Genomic DNA, 17970 nt, shown 5'->3' with positions numbered 1-17970 from the left:
CACCTCACTTCAGTCCAGATTTGCATCTGCTCCTGGGGGGAAGAAGGACTAGAAATGTGCACATGGACTGAGGCAGAACCTCTCCTTGAGTGTTTGGCCTCTCTCTGAGACACAACCATGGGATAAAAAGAAATTCCTTTGCAGATGATCCTGATGCCTTAAATATCTGATTTAACACTTGCCCCTGCTGCTAACAGTTTTGATTTCACCATCCCCCCTACCCACATGGCAAGGAGACTCAGAAATGTCAGGTAAAAACTTTCTGATTCCAACACAGAACTCTTGTCACCTTACTGTGTAGGCTAGTGGATGCTGTGTATCATTTGCTGTCTGAAACCCCCACAAATGTAATTAATTCTACTTTCAGGAATAGGCGGGGAGACATTTATTAATTTTCTGCTGCTCTTGGTTTTTTGGAACTGCTCTATTCTATGTTGTAATTTTTAAAAATAAATCATATCTGGTAAAGAGAAACAAACTTTACAGCCATGGGAGAAAACAGATCACTGGCACAGTACAAATGAGACTCTGATTCTTCCTCCTAGGCCTGACTTAGCAAAATGCATTGGTGAATAAATCGGATGTCTCTGCTCATCCTGTGCCTGACGCTTCCTAGTACTGAGTTCAGTTCTGGCACTGCATGTCTCAGAGCCCACCTACAGCATCAGGGAGTGCTTTGAGCAGCTGCTCATCACAGCTTGTAGGATGAAATTGGCACAAAGGCTAACTCAGACAGGAAAACTAGAAGATGCTGGATGAGATTAAAAAGTTGTCTGCATTTAGAAGATTTGTCATGATTAAAAGCTTGGGAGGAGGAGGGGTGTAATACTGCAACACTAAGACAAGAGCCATCAAATCAGAAAGCAAAACAGCTCTTGCTGCCAGGAATGGGGGCTGAAAGCTCAAACAGTTTTAACACTAAAATGAAATTCCAGTAGAGCAGATCACAGAAACAAATTATTCCTTAAACGTGGCAAGGCCAAAGCAGACTTTAAAGCCACTGAAAAAGGATGAAGAATTGTGTCCCTACATGATTAACCATGACTATACTTACTGCTGTTTTCCTACACAAACACTGGCTGTTGTCTCTGCCAAGTGTCCACATAATCACCACATTGTACTTTTATTCACAACAACCTCTTTGAAAAGGGAGGGGAAAGTCTTTCCATGTGGTTGGTTTTGTTTTAGTTGATTGGTTCTTTTTGTTGTTTTTTTTTCTGGATTGGGGCGTGGTTGGATTTTGGGCTTTTTTTTTTTGTCGTTCTTCTAATTTGTCAGTCAAAGGTCTCTAAATGTTGAGACACTGACACCAGCTGATGCCACATTTTGCAAGAAGGGTATTTGCTTGCCAGAAAGGTATCTTATGTACTCTAGTGAGCTGTTGTAACTTCCAGACAAGGAAGGGCATTCCTTGTCTGAGTGACTTGAGAACTGACTTTCCTATTGCAGTTTTTTTGAAGTAATTTTGGACAGAAAAAGATGGTTTGCCTTTCCCACACAATGCTGCAGAAAGGCTCAGGTGCAAAATGACATGAAATGCACTGCTTGGCCACGTGAAGATTTTTGTACAATCTTATGTATGGTACACACCTCTGGGGTCTCTATAAATGAGGAAAATTGAGATACTGAAGAGCCTTTAGAATGGTGAATGCTCTTATGCCTAAAGTTAAGGTGAAGCTTAGGCATGAGCCCCTCAAACCACAAGCACTGGCTGAAAAGCTGGTGACTTCCAAACCTCTGTGGCAGTTCCAGGATGTTTTTTTCAGGTGCTTTGAGTCCCTTGCTGCAAGCTGAAAGGGTTCAGCAACACGCTGCAGGGAGGTCTAATAAAGCACAAGTGGGATTTTCTCCCTGCAGATAGAGGGGCAGGAGGTGCTGGCTGCTATGCTGAAGAACTTGACTGCAACTGTGGCTTATCGTACTAGACCTGTAAAATATAATGTTCTTCAGGTTTATGCACTGTATTTCCTGCAGCATTACTCTCTGCTGCTTTCAGCCAGGATTTCTGAAAGATTCTCAGCAAATACGTAATTCTTGAAGAGACTAGTTGTTGAGTGGACAAGAGGTAACACAAGGAAGAGAAACGGGGAGAAAAAAGGAGTGGACAGACACAAAAGATGCAAACCCAGCATGTGAAGTAGTCTGAGGTATGGCTTTTGAGCTTCTCTGGCATGAAATGCTCCCTTAGGACAAGCCTGGCCAGTGGCCATCATCTGCTGCTGTGGCTTCTCCCTGCTGTGCTGTGCTCTCCTGTGTGTTGGGCTGCCCTCTCTCTGCTGCACGCAGGGCTGCACTGTGCCTGAAGCTCTGAGAGCTGGCATGCTTGGCCAGAACACCACAGCACACAGAGGGAAAGGGGAGTAAGTGATAGACTGGAAACAGAAAGCTAGGAGCAGAGCAAAGGAATATTAGGTACTCCAGATTCTTCAGATTTAAGTGTTTACGTCGACAGGCATGTGAAGTTACAAATCCTTAAGTGCCTCATTTTTCTAATTAAAAAAATTAAGCACTGGCCTGGGACAGGGAGTTTACACTGATTTTGTACTCCATCACTTATTAAAAACTGGCGCCACTTAGCATTATGTATTCCTTTTCCCCACAGAACATTTATTTTATGTGAGGCACTGCAGTAAAGTAAAAACACCCACAAGCTGCTTCTTACAAATGCAACGTTCTTTGGCAGGTCAGTCCCTGTGAAAGGACTAACTCAGCTGACATGAAAGAGTTGGGGCTTGAACCCACCAGCTTGTGTCTGGGCATATTCCTCAGCCTTTTGCAATGGGTTCAATATCAGCCTAGCAGAACAGGCACGAGCAGCAGCACAGCCCTGCTATTTAACACACCCTGTAAAACAGGAACATTGGTCATGGTGCTACCCCCAGCATTACTTTAGGAGTTACTTCTGGTTACAGTGTTGCTGATCTCAGGCACCTCACCTACTTTTGCTGAAGATGCTTATTTTCTTAAACTGGCAGATTCTGAACCAGATGTTACAGTTTAAAATTCTTAGAAAAACCTTAAACAATACAGCACAGCTTAAAGAATACCTCTCCACTCCAGCCCTGAATCAATGCAGTGAGAGAATACAGAATACAGTGTAACTCATGGTAGAATATTAAAAACACAGTATGTCATTCTTCCCCTGCACGTAATTATGAAAAGGTTGTATCATTGTAGTAAAATCTAACAAGATATGAAAGCTTTTTGGAACTCAACAGAAATGAAAAACACAAGCTGAATAAGCCACAGGTGACAAAGCTGGACCACTAAACCAGTATGTAAGCCTTGGCAAACAATCCAGTATTGCTTCATGTATTTCAAGTTTCAAATCAAACATGATCATTGCCTTAATTCATCCAGTATTTTCAACAGTAAAAACCACTGAACTTCACCATATTAGCCTTGAGTCCCACTTTCCCTTCTAGGAAAGCACCTTGTATTGTTTGGCAGACATTAGGGGTGTGTGTGATCCATTAGCTTCCTCAGTTCTGAAAATGTTTATCTTCCTAAGTATTAACCAGTTGTACCCCATTTTGGTATTTTTTTTTGGACAGAGATTTAGGTCATTTAATTGAAAAAAATGTTTTATTCCACCTTTAAAAAGGTAATGCAGACTGTTACGTCAGAAAGCAATAGGATAAAAACCTTTATTGTTCCACCTTTGTCAGAGTTCACTTTCTATGGATATGCATTTTTGTAACATTATTTTGTTACATTAGAAACTTCAGCTCCTCTGAGGCTTAATGTGGAGTAGCAAAAAAACCTTCAAAACCAATTCAATCCTGTATCTTCAAGTAAGATACCACTTGGGCATGAGGAATCTCTAGGATTAGAATCAGTTAGATCTTCCACCTCCTCCCTTTCCTGTGTTCTTTGTCCTCATTTCATGCCAAGCTTTCACCAGCGGTTCTCTGTTCTTCCATATGAGCTCGTGGCCATAAGTCACGTACCACCTGGGAAAGAATGTCATAGCAAAGTTAACTTCTCTCTGCATCTGAGAGGGAAAACAGGCTGGGCACTGACACCAAGCAAATACTCAGTGTAAGAGACAAGGTAAACTAAGGCACAAAGAACAACACGCTTGGGAAATGGCAGGTAAGCCACTCGTTCTCTTGACTCCAAAGAGTTAAATTCATTGTTCTTGTTTGTCTCAGTCCTGAGAATGAACAGTTTCCATGCCTTTAACTTCAAGCTGTTGTGATTTCTAGTTAGAAAGGCATAAAAAATCATCTCCATTTAAAAGACTGTTAGAACAGTTCTGTTGCTCGTGCTGATCCTCACTGACAATACCAAGGAAAAGTGTTCTTTCCTCTCCTACATAAATACAACTGCCCCATAAAGAACAACTATGTTCCATTCAAAATTAATTTTCTTCTATATGAACCTAAAGATTAATCCATCAAAGTGTTCTAACTTTGCTTATATTCACAGACAATTATATATGCTAATACATGAATATCAACATAAGTGATTAAGCAATGGAGGTTATGGTGGAGAGGCAAGAGGGGAAACAATAAAATGGAAATAGGCTGAAGGTTCCCTTCCAATCCCAACTCCACACAGGAATCCTGGGGAACAAAAGTACTTTTCTGTGAGCCAGCAGCCAGTGAACTGGCCGTTCCTTTAAACCATACAGCTGCTTTCTAAAGTGGGAGGCAATGTATAGAAAATACTTTCGCCATTCAACATAGGTCCTAAATAAGGCCCTCTGTCAGGATGAAGTGACCAAAGTCATCACTGAGTAGAACACACAGGTAAAAACATATGTAGGTGAGGAAAGCAAGAAACTTGCGAACTCCAGACCATTTTTACTGTAACTATTATCCTCTTTTAATATGTGAATCTGCATTACCAATGCAGATTGTTCGTTCTTTGCAATGAACAAGCTGATACAGATCCATCAGGACAGAAAGCAGCTATTAATCACCAAGACTACATCAGACACATCTGTGATACCAGAGAAGGGGAGACAGGGAGACTGTACAGCACAGAGCTTATTGACACCAAAGCCAAGAAATAGGAAACTTTGTCTACAAGCTGCTTTGCCTTGAAGTCTGGCCTAGTGACATCTCAGGTAGGCTTTTCAAATGCCTACGTAAAATATTAAGAAATACACTTAGCAATAGGTCTGCAATTGGGTAGAAGGGGAAAAATTCAATGTAGTTGGAACATGGAACAATACAGAACTGTTTCCCACAAACTTGTTTCTAGTAGTTCTTACTAATTAGGAATGCTCCCCACAAAGGCAATACAGCAACACTGAGAAAACTGCACTAGAGGCTGCTCAAAGGAATTTGGCCTGAGCTTTTATTAACTCTGTAGCTCTCTGTAAATTGGCAATTAGAGGAAAAACACTGACACAAAGACTTTTTTTTAGCTCTTTAAAGTTATTTTAATTTGTCCATTCTGCGTTTTGTGAGAATCTTTTCTGCCCTGTGACTCTCTTCAATGTGCTGGCAAGAGCAGGACAGAGACAGCCAGCCCAGGTTATGGTTAGAGCACCACCTGACATCTAACCCATGATTCTAAGGCAGTTCAGCTGAATTCTTTCAGTTCTAAGCACCTGTTAACAGTGTTTTCCATAAAATTTTACAGTGCTAAAAGGGTAAGAGTGAGTTGTATTCATTGCTAGTTAAAACAACCTTACAAAAAAGCAATATAGGAAGAGAGAAAAATACAGGATTAATTTAAATACAAAACAGAGCTAGTAATACAGACTTACATTCCAAAGAGAGCTCCCCCGAGGTGTGCAGCATGGTCAAAAAGTCTCCAGCCTAAAACAAGCCCTGCAGTGTCAAATGCAATTATGGCTTTTAAAGCCTAGAAAGGAGAGAACATGGAATGGAAAGGATCAGTCACAGCATCAAACGGCCAATGATAACAGTTTTCTATTCTAGCATAGAGCAAAAATTTGGAATCAAAAAACATCCTATACATTTTCTATCGAAGAAACTACTGTAAAAATTGTTTTAAAACAAGAGATTCAGCCTCCAACTATATAGTACTGTCAAAGTACAGATGTGAACAGCTACAGAATAGTGCAGGGTGGGAATGTGTCCTTTTCAAACACTCAGTCTCTTCCAATCTTCATTTCTAAAGCTACAAACACATTCCAAACTTGTGCCAGGAGGAAACAGAAATTACTTGAAAGAGTACATGCTATAAGTAAGTACCACAAAATACATAATTGCAACATTCTTATTCTCTAATTCTGATGTAGCTTAGATTTATGTGCATCTCCCAACCCTCTAGTGGATGGAACATGTGGGGCAGCATCCCTGTTATCTTATCTGATATAAACATTTGTTGGAAGGCAGAAAATCAGGATGACAGTGAACAACTCCACAGGCAGAGCAGCATGAGCTGCTGGTGTACCATCTACAGGAGACACAGGCACCAGAACTGTCAATACATGAGATTTTACTAAATGCCTCTTTTCAGAAAGACTGATAGATAGATTTAACGCTTGGATGAAATGGTACTTTAGGCAGGATTTCCTTCCTTAAGCATAACTAACATAGATTAAAGGAGTCTGTAAAGTTTAGATATACAATTATACAGATGGGCTAAAACCATTCCAAAGTTTCTACTGCAATAGCTGATACTGCTCCTGTTTTGTTGCTGCAATCAGCACTTGTTCATGGCAATGTTCTGTGGCTCTGCCTGTATTTCTGCCCTGACCACCTTCTTTGAGATAGATGCACTTAAAGGGTAGCATGCATAAACTCCCCCCACTAAAACCCCAAGTCAGCTCAAGCACAAGTGCAAGAAAAACATGAAGGCTGCATCTAAGAATGTTTGTACAAATCTATAAGCTTCACTTACAAAAAGTATTAAATCTCATGATCTTGGAATGACCTGGCTTAACTGCTTTAAACAGTAAAACACCTTTAAGTAGTGGACCAAAGATGCTTAACTTATTAAAGCAAGTTAAGATATACATGAGAAGCTTTTCTTAAATGTGGCAGTGGGTGTGCATAAAAGAACTTAATGAAATAAAAAAAAAAAAGGATTTCCTAGTGCTACACATGAAGACAAGTCTCAGTAGCCTATTTCTAATTCCAACAGTGTTCCTAAAAGTATCAAAAAATGATATGCAAAAGAGGAGGCAAATATTCCTCCAGGGCTGGAATATAATCTCAAGAAGTAAAATTCTGTGTTTCTGATCATGATAAATTTTTGTTTAAAGGCCACGTACCAGTTTTACATCAGCCTGTTTCAAGTGCTGCTATAAAAAATATCACCCATCAGAAAGAAGAGGATGTGTATGTAGGTTTCCTCAGACAGGTGAACCTGATTCCCTCCCAGCTTCTTTCACCTCTTGGGGTTAGATCTGCAACAGACCCATGGAGGATGGAATTTAGGGTAATTCTGAATTCACCACACTCTGCTCTAATGACTGTGCTAGGCTGCAACAATTCAGAATCGATTCCTGGGATCTTCCAGGACCTCCCTTCTCTTTCAAAATATATTTAACAGCTTAGAAACACAGACAAAGAGGGCATGCTCAGATACTGAAGAGGTAGGGGGAAAATGTTTTGAGTAGCATTTCTTTGAAGTTCAAAGGCACTTACACTTCCTGCTGTAAACGTGAACATTGGAAGAAGTATGATGGCCAGTTTTGCTTCTGGTATCTTTGTACACACAGCTGCAAGGACAGTCATTATAGCTCCTGACTGGAAATACAGGAAAATACATCAAAACAAGCTAAGATGCTACATAAGAGATAATATATTTTTCTGCATGTGAACCTGTTTTCCTTTTGGCTTTTTTTTTCAAATGGAGTCTTGTGGTAAACCTCAAAACCACAAGGCACCACAGAAAAGTTTAGAATAAAAATAAAACACCATTATTTAATATCAGTATCTGGAATTACAAATACTGGGGAAAAGCATCCTTCAAATCCTCGTAAGTAATTAAGAATTGCCCACTCCCAAATTTAAGATAATGATTTCTGTAAATGTGTTTTTTCCCTGGAAATCAAACATGTATTAATCAAGCACAGACACATCTGATGAAGGGAATCATTTGGAAGCTTGTACAAAATCAAGGAAAATAACAGATGGACAGGGACAAAAATCTTTTGTCAATGAAACAAGTAATTCCTTGGACTGTATTAAATTGACCGTGGGCTTTTGTATCCATGCAAAATCTCAATAGAAAAGCTCTGAATGCAGTAAATGAATGCAATGTGTGGTAGTTTCAATAAGTTCAGATCAGTAAGACTAAGGGAAAGTAACTTCCTCCAGATATGGTTCATTCATAAGACAAAAGGACAACACACAGACAGCATTTCCAAAAGTTCTAACTTCAGCACAGCTAAACAGTTTTTTTCATTCTAACAGAATAATGAGAAGCTGACTTTGGGCTTTTATCAAAATTATTTAGTATAGTAAGTTAAACCTTTAAAACTTAGCAAATGTCTAGGTTAACCTCAAATTTAATGCAAGTTAAGTATTTTTAAATGTTCTGCTACTAAAAACATTTGGGAAGAGCTGGCAGCTACAGGAGCTCCTCAGCCTGCCTTGTATCGTTCATCTGGTGAGGCTTCTGGCAGGAGTGCTGCCCTTCCTGCACAGCATGCCCTACAACTTCCACTGGGATCACATGCTGAGTGTGATTGTCTGAGTACATTATCTCTTTCCAAAGTATTCTATTTTTAATTAAAGAAGGCTGCTACACAATTATGAAATACCATTTCTGCAAAAAAAGTTACATAACTGATCTGCCCAGGGACAAGAGCTCCTGCTGTTCTGGACTCACTCACAACCCTCAGCACTCAGTGGTGGCAGCTCTGGGCAGCTGCTGCAGCAGAGGTAACAAATCTGAAGAACAGCCAAGCTGTTGCACTAGAGAAACAGTTCGTACCTGGTTACCTGATTTTGGTAAAGCTTTCTAGTTTCCATTACCCCAGATATACTCTTGGCTTTTAAAGAGGTTAAAGAATACAGCAGCCTTTCAAATTGGCTTCAAACCTCATTATCAGTCTCTCATATTCCAAGATACTTACAGCTCCAAGGGATGGTTCAAACCTTCCCGTGGCCATTTTAGCAACATAACTGACAAAAGTGGAGATAACCCCTGAAAAAGAGAAATTACTACTGGAAATGATGGCAGCAATGCAGACCAGCATCAGAAAGTACAAATTAACTGTCATCTTTTGTCACAAAAATTCCAAGAGACTGTATTAAGAGCTATTTTATTTTGGTAGTAAAGCAGGAATTAAAACCAGATACAGTTTTATCATATTTCAAAGCCCAGTATCTTAAACCCACCAAAAATCTGTACAACGGCAAAGTAATACTGCCTTGAGAATGTGTGGGACTGAACAATGGCCATCTGTCATCATATACCTATTAACCAAACACACAGTTTACTCGTATGAACACATATTTATACTCTTTAAGTGTTGTAAATACATATATTTAACATTACCAGCAGAAAGGTATACGGCAATGAACTGCTCACAGCCCAGAAGAGACACAATGCTGCTGGAAAAGCTCCACAGAACATACATATTTGCTGCCATGTGGAAGAGAGAGAAGTGACTAAACGTAGAGAGCAGCATGGGAGAACACAAGGCTCCTACAAAAGAGAAAAGCAATGCACATAAAGAAGTCAGTATTTTAATCTGGTTCAGCTTATACATCATGTAGACTAGAAATTTATCAAGAGACACTATAGGCTAATTATGCCTAGATTCTTAAACACAAGCTATGAACTAAACCCAGCAATGGAACAAATTTCAAATTCCAAGCAATGCCTTTTGGAAAGATAGAACATACACCCCAAAGATATGCAAGCTGTAATAACTGTCTCAGCTACATACTGGGGGTTGTTTCATAGTAAACATCTTATGCCCTGTCCTATGCTTTGAAAAAGAAAAAAGGTATTTCATTTATGTATGTATATGGTGAAAGATTTTTAATACATAAGCAGCCATATAAAATGAATTTGCAACAAAGATGAACTCAGAGAAAAAATAGTTTTCCTTTTTGGCAAAGCTGCTAGCTCTCCTGACTGAAACGGCAGCCTTGAAAATGCAAACACACCAATTAGCAGGTTTGAAGGTCAACATTATTTAAAACAGGAGTGTTTGGGGTGACATGCTCAGATCTGGGTAGCAGATATCTTTAGCTTTGGAATGCGTGGGGGAACTGGTTGTGTTTCCACGTTTTCAGCAGAAATTAAGAGGATAGCAGGAAGTAGCTTCCAAACACATTTGTCTCCTTGTCCTTTTAATTCTTTTCTCTGCTGTAGAAATTAAACCCCATTTTTCTGCCACTAAGTATTAAAATTTTTTTTCCCTAGGTTAACATCTTCAACAATTTCACACACAGTGAAAGCCAAGTTGGTGCTTGGGTTTGTTTGGGTTTTCTTGATGTGACTCAAAGCACAGCTTTGAAGCAAGGACTCTTTACACAACCTACAGACTAATGCTTATCTACTGATGAAAGCACACGTGACTGATGATGGTTCTATCTGCATCCCACAGAACATTAAAGGGTGGAAACAGTCACATTTGAGTTTATGAATGACATTACAGTTTATTTTCCTCCTTCACTGAGTGGCTTGATTTGCACTCTGTCCAAGAAAGCAGTTTGGCTGATGTCACTGGGAAGAGCACCTCTCACTTTTATTCAGGCAGGAGCTGCACCCCACTGCACGCAGGAAAAGGCCAGATAGCAGTTTTAGAAATGCACCAGTTGTGTTTGTTTTAAAAAATGAGACCCATTACTCCTAACATTCTTCCCTCAAACCATTTCCTGCCTAGATGGGGTAATGTGTTTGGGCATGACTGAACTTGTTGTGTGCCACATGCCACCTGAGCCTTCTGCAGTGTCATCAGAGGTGCCACTACATCTCTGGGTAGGAAAGCCACCCCAATGATTGTTCACTTACTGGAGGATGGATTTGAGGTGAAATATGTAAACATAATACGTCGCATGCCAGGCAGTCTCCACAAACAGAATACAAAGACATTTGCAGCTATAATACCTGTCAAGAGGGGACAAGAACGTATAATAGCAAATTACACATGTAACACACCATAATGCTTACTGAAAACAAGTAATTAAAAAGGCAGCTTGTAGAATTGTACTTTTTCTTCACAATTCCATTAAAAGCAATATCCACTTCTTACTTTGTATTCAGCTTAGAAAAAGCAATGAAGAATACTGAAAGGAACATTTATATAGTGGAAGTCTTTCAGAAATATGACATTTAATTGCAACTGTTCTAACCTATAGTGTAATTAATCCAACAGTCCAGAAAGATCTGTGCTGAGAAGGTTCAAGCTATGGTTTCAAACTGCTATATTCTATTGCAGAATCAATGAAACAGGAGCCAGCTAAGAGGTCCCGTTTCCTGCCCCTCTTGTTGTTTATTTCCAAATGCCACCAATCTATTGCACAATTGCATTTAACTGCAAAAGAGGGGAACCATACAAATACAGAGTACACACCCTATCCAGTTCTTGGGGGGAGCTTTGGTTCTCAGAAAATTGTAAAGTTGAATTGGCATTGCTAGAGCATAGTGACCTCTGGCAGACAGCAAACGCAAAGCTTTTTATGTCACAGATATTACTGCAATCTTACTTTACGTTGAGTAAGAGTTATTTGAAACATAATGAAAATGTATTATTTCTTGTTTAAAGTGCCTTCTCTATTTCTATCCAAGCATTTAGGTATTTAAAATGCTTTATAATAGCTGGAAACATTAAAGGTGAAAATAACTGTTAAATGGCAGAGAAATAGCATTTAAGTAACCTTACACTAACAACCTGCTAATAAAGATTCGGTAAATACTTAACGCAAAATATGAGCAGGAGACAGGGCTCAACTACTGGATTCAAATCAAGTTCACACCAATTTTATTTCACACATTACATTTATCTTGGGGACTTCAGCTGGCATTAGGTTAACCAATCAGAACTACAGTATAACCAAAGGCTAATTTTTGCTACTTTTCATATGTCATACTGCAAACATGTAACTATTAGGGAAATTAATTCACACATTTCAGTGGAATATATATACCTATTTCTTCTAAAAGCATTTGCTGTTTTTCATAATTCATGAGAAAAATATGGCTGGGGGAGGATTCTACTTAATCCTCCACACTCTGTCACACAGATGTACAGGAACTTTTTTAAGGCATACAAAAAACAGTTTGTGAGAAGGAAGTGTAGCAGAAATAGTGTATGTGCAGGTGTAAATTTACACATGCTTTGTGCCCAACAACCTAAACATGGTACAAAAGCCACCTGTTTTAATATACTGTACCTGTTTGCCATATTTCTCTTCCTGTGAATGTCTAATACTTGTAAGCTAACACAAACCTGTCACAGTCCGCTGACCCTCAGTCAGGCTATTCCACCAGCTGTTAACCTGAAACAGAATTGTTGTCCATCAATGCCATCATGAAGCACTTGCAATTTCAAAAACAGCTACGGAAGCTTATACATTTTTAAGAATGGAAAGCGTTTGTTTGAAATCTGTGAAGTAAATCTGTTTCAAATATTTTTACTTCTGATTGCTTTAGCTTTTCAAGTTGACATTTCCTTACTGAAGAACAGCTATCTACCCTCCTTTTTATAACACACCCCAATATGGATGAAGAATTTCTTCAAAAAGAATGGGGTTATATCCTTTTACACAACTCCAATGGGTTTACCCTGCTTGCATTAAACAAAGATCTAGCCCATAATGCTCACTTTAGCAGATCAGCCAAAGTTAGCATAAATCCTGCCTCAACTAAGCCTCATCCTAATGCTAACATCACACCACCCACCTTTGAGTGATTCCACTTTTGTGCCAGGATCACTTTTGCAGAGGTGGCTCACAAGATGTGGAATCCATTCCCCCTTGCGTCCAGTTCACCCAGCCCTCCTCCAAGTTTAAAACCCCTGAAAAAGTTTATTTTGAGCGCAGTCAGCCCACAGATAAATTGAACCCCCCTTTCCCTTCCTCAGCTTTTGTAATCATTTTGGACATTTATTTTGTTGCTACCTTAATGACCTTCCAACCATATTGATGGGGACAATGTCATAAAAATTCTCCACAGGTTGGAGGCAGCAGATGTAATGCTGTATGAAACAAAGTATTCACTATTTGATATCAAAGTAACAACTTCATTGCATTTCTTGTTTAATTCTTTGGCAGAGGATATTCTTCAGTATAAGAACTCTGGACAGACATGATTTTTCTAAAATACAAGGGTTGTATGCCCTCAGAAACATCAGGGGGAATCCTGAACTCTTAGAAATAGAACTTACCCGTTGAAGATGGGGATTGGGAGTTTAAGCCTATTAACAACAGGACAGTTTAGTTTTCTTTTTTTGATAGTTAATCATCAGCTCTTCCCCTTCAGGTTTTGAAGGAAAACAAAAGTATAAAGGCATAATTATTTAAAAATATTAAGTGCTGGTCGCAATCTCCCCTGCAGTTCGTATACACCAAGCCAGAAAGCATGCTGGGATAAAGGTAATTTTCTTTCTAGCAGCTTACACATGGTTCTGTGTTTTAGATTTTTGACCAAGACAGTACTGATAACACTAATGTTCTACATTTGGTGAATGTTGTTTGCACATCAAGACCTTTTGCATTTCTCACTCTGCCGCTGCAGGGTGCAACAGGCTGGAAAGGGACACAACCAAGCAGATGACCCGAACTAACCAGAGATATTCCTTACTCTGGTTAGGAATAATAATGCCATCCCCCCAAAGGAGGGGATTTCAGGATTTCAACATATCTTTCTCATTAACTGGTTGGGCACTGGTCCATCCACAGGAGATTGAGTGACTGCCTATGCATCACTTGTTTTCGTCTCTCTTCCCACATTTACTAAACAATGTTTTGGTGATTGTTTTATCTTTACCCCCAAATTTTCTCCCTCTTCATCTTCCCCAGCCCACTGAGGGTTTGTGGGGGCTGGGAGTGAGGAGCCACACGGAGCTCTGCTGCCCACCAGGCTTATCCCACATGCCCATCTCTACAGCAGTGCTGGTGTGCACCATGCACATTAGACAAACAGCTCCTGTGTGTTCTACCCAGGGTCTCGAGCCTCTCCAGCTCCACGCTCAGCCCTACTTCCCTTGGACAAGCAGACCTGAAAGAGTATCAAGCCTGGGCTATCACAAGCCAGTAGTAACCTTGAAACAAATGCAAACATACATGAATGTTTAGGTCAGTTTCAAGTATACTTAATTAAAAACTAAATGACTGATACGTTTGGGATGCCAACTAAATTTATAACAAATCTTGCAGCACTTATTTTGTTCTTGCTGCTCAAACTGAAAAGTACTTGTGTGGAAATGTCAGCTCTTAAAGTAAAAAAGCCCTCTAAAACGTCGTATTTTTAAGGGTTTAGAGCCTGCAAATACAAATGCATTTCAGAAGCCAGAGCAATGAAAAGTCTTAAGCATAAGATTGAGAATTCAATCTAGTTTTGTCCTCTGGGAATTCACGTTCACTTTTGAGAGCACTTACGATATAGCAAGAACATCTGTTTGGTGAAAAAGAAAACGGTACCTAGTTTAGACAAACAAATTCCTACTACTGACCTCACTTTCCTGCGGTTCTGGGTGAAGATGGTATTTTTCTCTATTTTTCCACTATAACTTTTGCAGTGACAGTTTTCTAGAATTAATTCTATCAGTTTTCCTTGCAGGTCAACTTATCTACTGTAATTTTTGAGAAGCCAGTATTCCTCCAAGTCCCTAATCAGAAAAACCAGGACAAGCATCTGTTGTACAAACGATGCTGACACCAGAGGAGAGATGCGGCCGTGCCTCGCAGTGCCGAAGGGCAGGGACCCGCCCAGTGCGTGCAGCCCGGGCTCTGTGTACCTGCTTTCTGAAGTCGCCTCTCTTCTGCGGCCGCAGTTTATCCATCCAGTCCGCTCGGGCCTCCTCAAAGTAGGTCTGGACGCGCGACTTGAGCGACTCATACTGCCAGATGGCGGCAGAGCCGAAGGCCGAGCCTGTGAACTGGGCGACAGCGGACAAAGGCTCAGACACTGCTCACCCCGAGGCCCCGGCAGAGGCACATCCCCAGCGGGGCGAGCCCAGCAGCGCGACCTGTGGCACTGCTGACCAGCGGGACTCACGGTGTGACACAGTCCCTGAGGCTGGAAAACACCTGTAAGAGCCTAAGTCCAGTGTCAAGGCAGCACCACCACTGAGTTCACCATGTCCTCAAGTGCCACAACCACGTGCATTTTAAACACTTTCAGGTGTGGGGACTCCATTGCTGCTCTGGGCAGCCTATTTCAATGCTCTGCAACCTCTTCTGCTTGTTTGTTTTTGGTTTTTTTTTTCCTAACATCTAATCTAAATCTCTCCTTGTGCATCTTGAGGCCATTTCCTCAGGTTTACTGAATGTTCAGTGTCATGGGATGATGCTTTATCAAAAAGGTTCACAAACAAAACTGGCCAATGAAATTGCTAAGTTCATCGAAATGGAGTGAAACGGGGATACCTTTACAATATTTCCATTGATTTAGCTGAAGTTACTTTGTATTAACTCAGTATAACGCCACAGTATTTGACCAACAACCTTGCGTTAACTTCGAGGTACTGAAAGGTGAAGCCCAGGAAGGAAGCATTCCCCAGAGACAGATGGAATACGCTCCTTCCCGACCCGCCCCCCGAGCCGGGCACAGCACCCGGCCGCAGGCGCCACTTACCCCTACGGTGAACAGGAGCGGCTTCACCAGGCGGCGCGGCGAGGGGCGGCCGGCGGCCGTGGTGGGCGACGGCGGGCAGAGGCTGCGGCGCGGGGACGGCGGGGCGGGCCGCGCCTCGGCGGCGGCTGCCGGGGGCTCCTCGGGCCGCGGCCGCGCCCGGCGGAAACCCCGCCGCGGCTGCAGCAGGAGCACGGCCAACCTGCGGGGGAAACACGCGAAGCGTCAGCACCGCCCGCCCCCGCCGCCTCTCCCCTCCCTTGCCCTCCCTGGCCCGTGCTGTGCCGGCGGTACCTGTGCGGCCGGGGACCCGCGGCGCGGGCCCAGCACCGCCACGCCATGTTGGCGCCTCCCGAGCGCTTCCGGGGCAGCCGGACGACATCTTCCCCCCGATGGCGGGGGAGCCTCGGTCACCGCACGGCAAAGGGCGGGCGCGGCTCCCCGCGGCTCCCGGGCCGCTCCGCACGGCGGGTGGATGGGCGCCCGCGCGGCTCCCGGTGCCGCCGCCGGGGCTCGGCGGGCAGCGCGGCCGGGTGGGAGCCCCCCGGGGCCGCCATGTCGGGCGGGTGGTGCCGGCTGTGCCGCCATGATGAGCGTGGCAGCGCCTTCACCGCCACGGCCCGCTCGGTGCTGCGCCGGCAAGCCGTGCCGTGATTTCATAGAATCACAGAACGCGCTGAGTTGGACAGGACTCACAAGGATCATCGAGTCCAACTAGTGGCTCCCCACAGGACCATCCCTGAGAATCCCACCATGTACCCCTGAGTGTTGCCCAAATGCTCCTTGAACTCTGTCTGGCGTGGTAATTTGGCCACTTCCTTGGAGAGCCTATTCAAGTGCCTAACCACTCTCTGGATGAAGAACCTTTTTCTAACATGCAACCTAAACCTGACACAGCTTCAGGCCATTCCCTCAGCTGCTATCACTGGTCAGTGCCTGCCCTCCTCTTCCCTCACGAGGAAGTTGCAGACTGCCAGGAGGTCTGCCCTGTCTGCTCCAGGCTGAACAGATCAAGTGTCCTCAGCCTCTTCTCAAGGCTCTTCTCCATCCCTGTGGCCCTGCTTTGGGCAGTTTCAAATAGCTTAATGTCTTTTTTATATTGTGGTGCCCAAAACTCCCCCCTGGACTGAAGGCGAGGCCTCTGAGCAGAGCAGACCAGAACAATCCCCTCCCTGGCCCGGCTGGCGATGCTGTGCCTGCTGCTCCCAGGACACAGCTGGCCCTCCTTGCTGATCCATGTTCAACTTGCCAACCCCCAGGTCCCTTTGTGTGGCACTGCTTTCCAGGGTCTTGTTCCCCAGTTTGTAGGTACATTGGGGTTGTCCCACCCCAAGCACAGAATCCAGCACTTTCCCTTTTTAAACTTCGCACAGCTGGTGACTGCCCAGCCCTCTGATTTATCAAGGTCTCTCTGCAGGGCTGAGCTTTTTGTATTGCCCTCTAGAAGCCTTATGGAACAGGCAGAGCCTGTTTCCTCCCAGCCTGCAGCAGCCCAGGAGGTGAGGTGGAGGCTAGAGCTGCTGCCTCAGCATTGCCTTGCTCTGTGTGTGGCTCCATATCACCGTGCCACACCTCAGCACCTTCCCTCCCCGAGCTCCTCCACCCTGCCCGCCTCACCCCACCCCACCTCACCTCAGCTCACCACTGGGCTGCTCCAGCAAAGGGCTGCTGGATGACCAGATTCCCACCCAACAGCTCCTTCTGGGCTCTTCCCTGTATCTGTAGCGAGAATAATTTAGCCACCAGGACCAGGGAAGGGATCATCCCCTGTACTCAGCAGGGGTGAAGACACACCTCAAGTTCTGTGTGCAGGTTTGGGCCCCTCACTTTAGAAAGGACATTGAGGTGCTGGAGCGTGTCCAGCGAAGGGCACCAAGGCTTGTGAGGGGTTTAGAAAACTTGTCTTATGAGGAGTGGCTGAGGGAGCTGGGGCTGTTCAGTCTCCAGGAACTCAGGAGGGACCTCCTTGCTCTGTACACCTCCCTGGCAGGAGGCTGTGGTGAGATGGGGCCAGTCTCTTCTGCCGTGTCTGCAGTGAGAGGACCAGAGGAATGGCTTTAAGATGAGGCCGAATCAGATTAAATATTAGAAACATATTTTTCCCTGTTCAGGAGATCAGGCATCATCAGAACAGGTTGCCAGAGAGGTGGTAGAGGTCAAAAGTCAAGTTCAAAAGTCTGGACCTGGCACTGGGTGATTTGGTCTAGTGGCTCAGGGGTACAGGGGCAGTGCTGGGTGGACAGTTGGACTGGATGATCTGAAAGGTCTCTTGCAACCTTGGTGGTT

The 17970-nt window shown here is 43.2% G+C and overlaps 1 protein-coding gene across 1 annotated transcript; it reads right to left on the bottom strand.

Annotated features, from left to right (window-relative positions):
• Nucleotides 1-3566: 3566 nt before the first annotated feature.
• Nucleotides 3567-16119, bottom strand: PARL (presenilin associated rhomboid like). Its single transcript, XM_063408345.1, has 10 exons — nt 15979-16119; nt 15688-15886; nt 14849-14989; nt 12341-12389; nt 10903-10998; nt 9436-9585; nt 9011-9081; nt 7575-7676; nt 5723-5820; nt 3567-3953 (listed from the first exon to the last, which is right to left on the bottom strand). Exons 1-10 carry the CDS (start codon nt 16023-16025, stop codon nt 3836-3838), a joined length of 1071 nt encoding a protein of 356 aa, XP_063264415.1. The 5' UTR covers nt 16026-16119; the 3' UTR covers nt 3567-3835.
• Nucleotides 16120-17970: the final 1851 nt, after the last annotated feature.

This window comes from Prinia subflava, chromosome 11, assembly GCF_021018805.1.
Source record: "Prinia subflava isolate CZ2003 ecotype Zambia chromosome 11, Cam_Psub_1.2, whole genome shotgun sequence".
NCBI classification, from domain to species: Eukaryota; Metazoa; Chordata; class Aves; order Passeriformes; family Cisticolidae; genus Prinia; species Prinia subflava.
Note: the sequence above shows the minus strand (reverse complement) of the source record. Positions and strands in the feature narration are given on the sequence as shown.

Bases quoted from the DNA above. Each gene is read 5' to 3' on its own strand.
- PARL (XM_063408345.1), bottom strand. From the start codon at position 16,025: ATGGCGTGGCGGTGCTGGGCCCGCGCCGCGGGTCCCCGGCCGCACAG. The intron at 10,999-12,340 runs GTTTGTGTTAGC...CCCTCTTGACAG, and splicing joins GGGTCAGCGGACTGTGACAG to GTATTATAGCTGCAAATGTC. The intron at 5,821-7,574 runs GTAAGTGCCTTT...TCTCCTTTCTAG, and splicing joins TCACGTTTACAGCAGGAAGT to GCTTTAAAAGCCATAATTGC.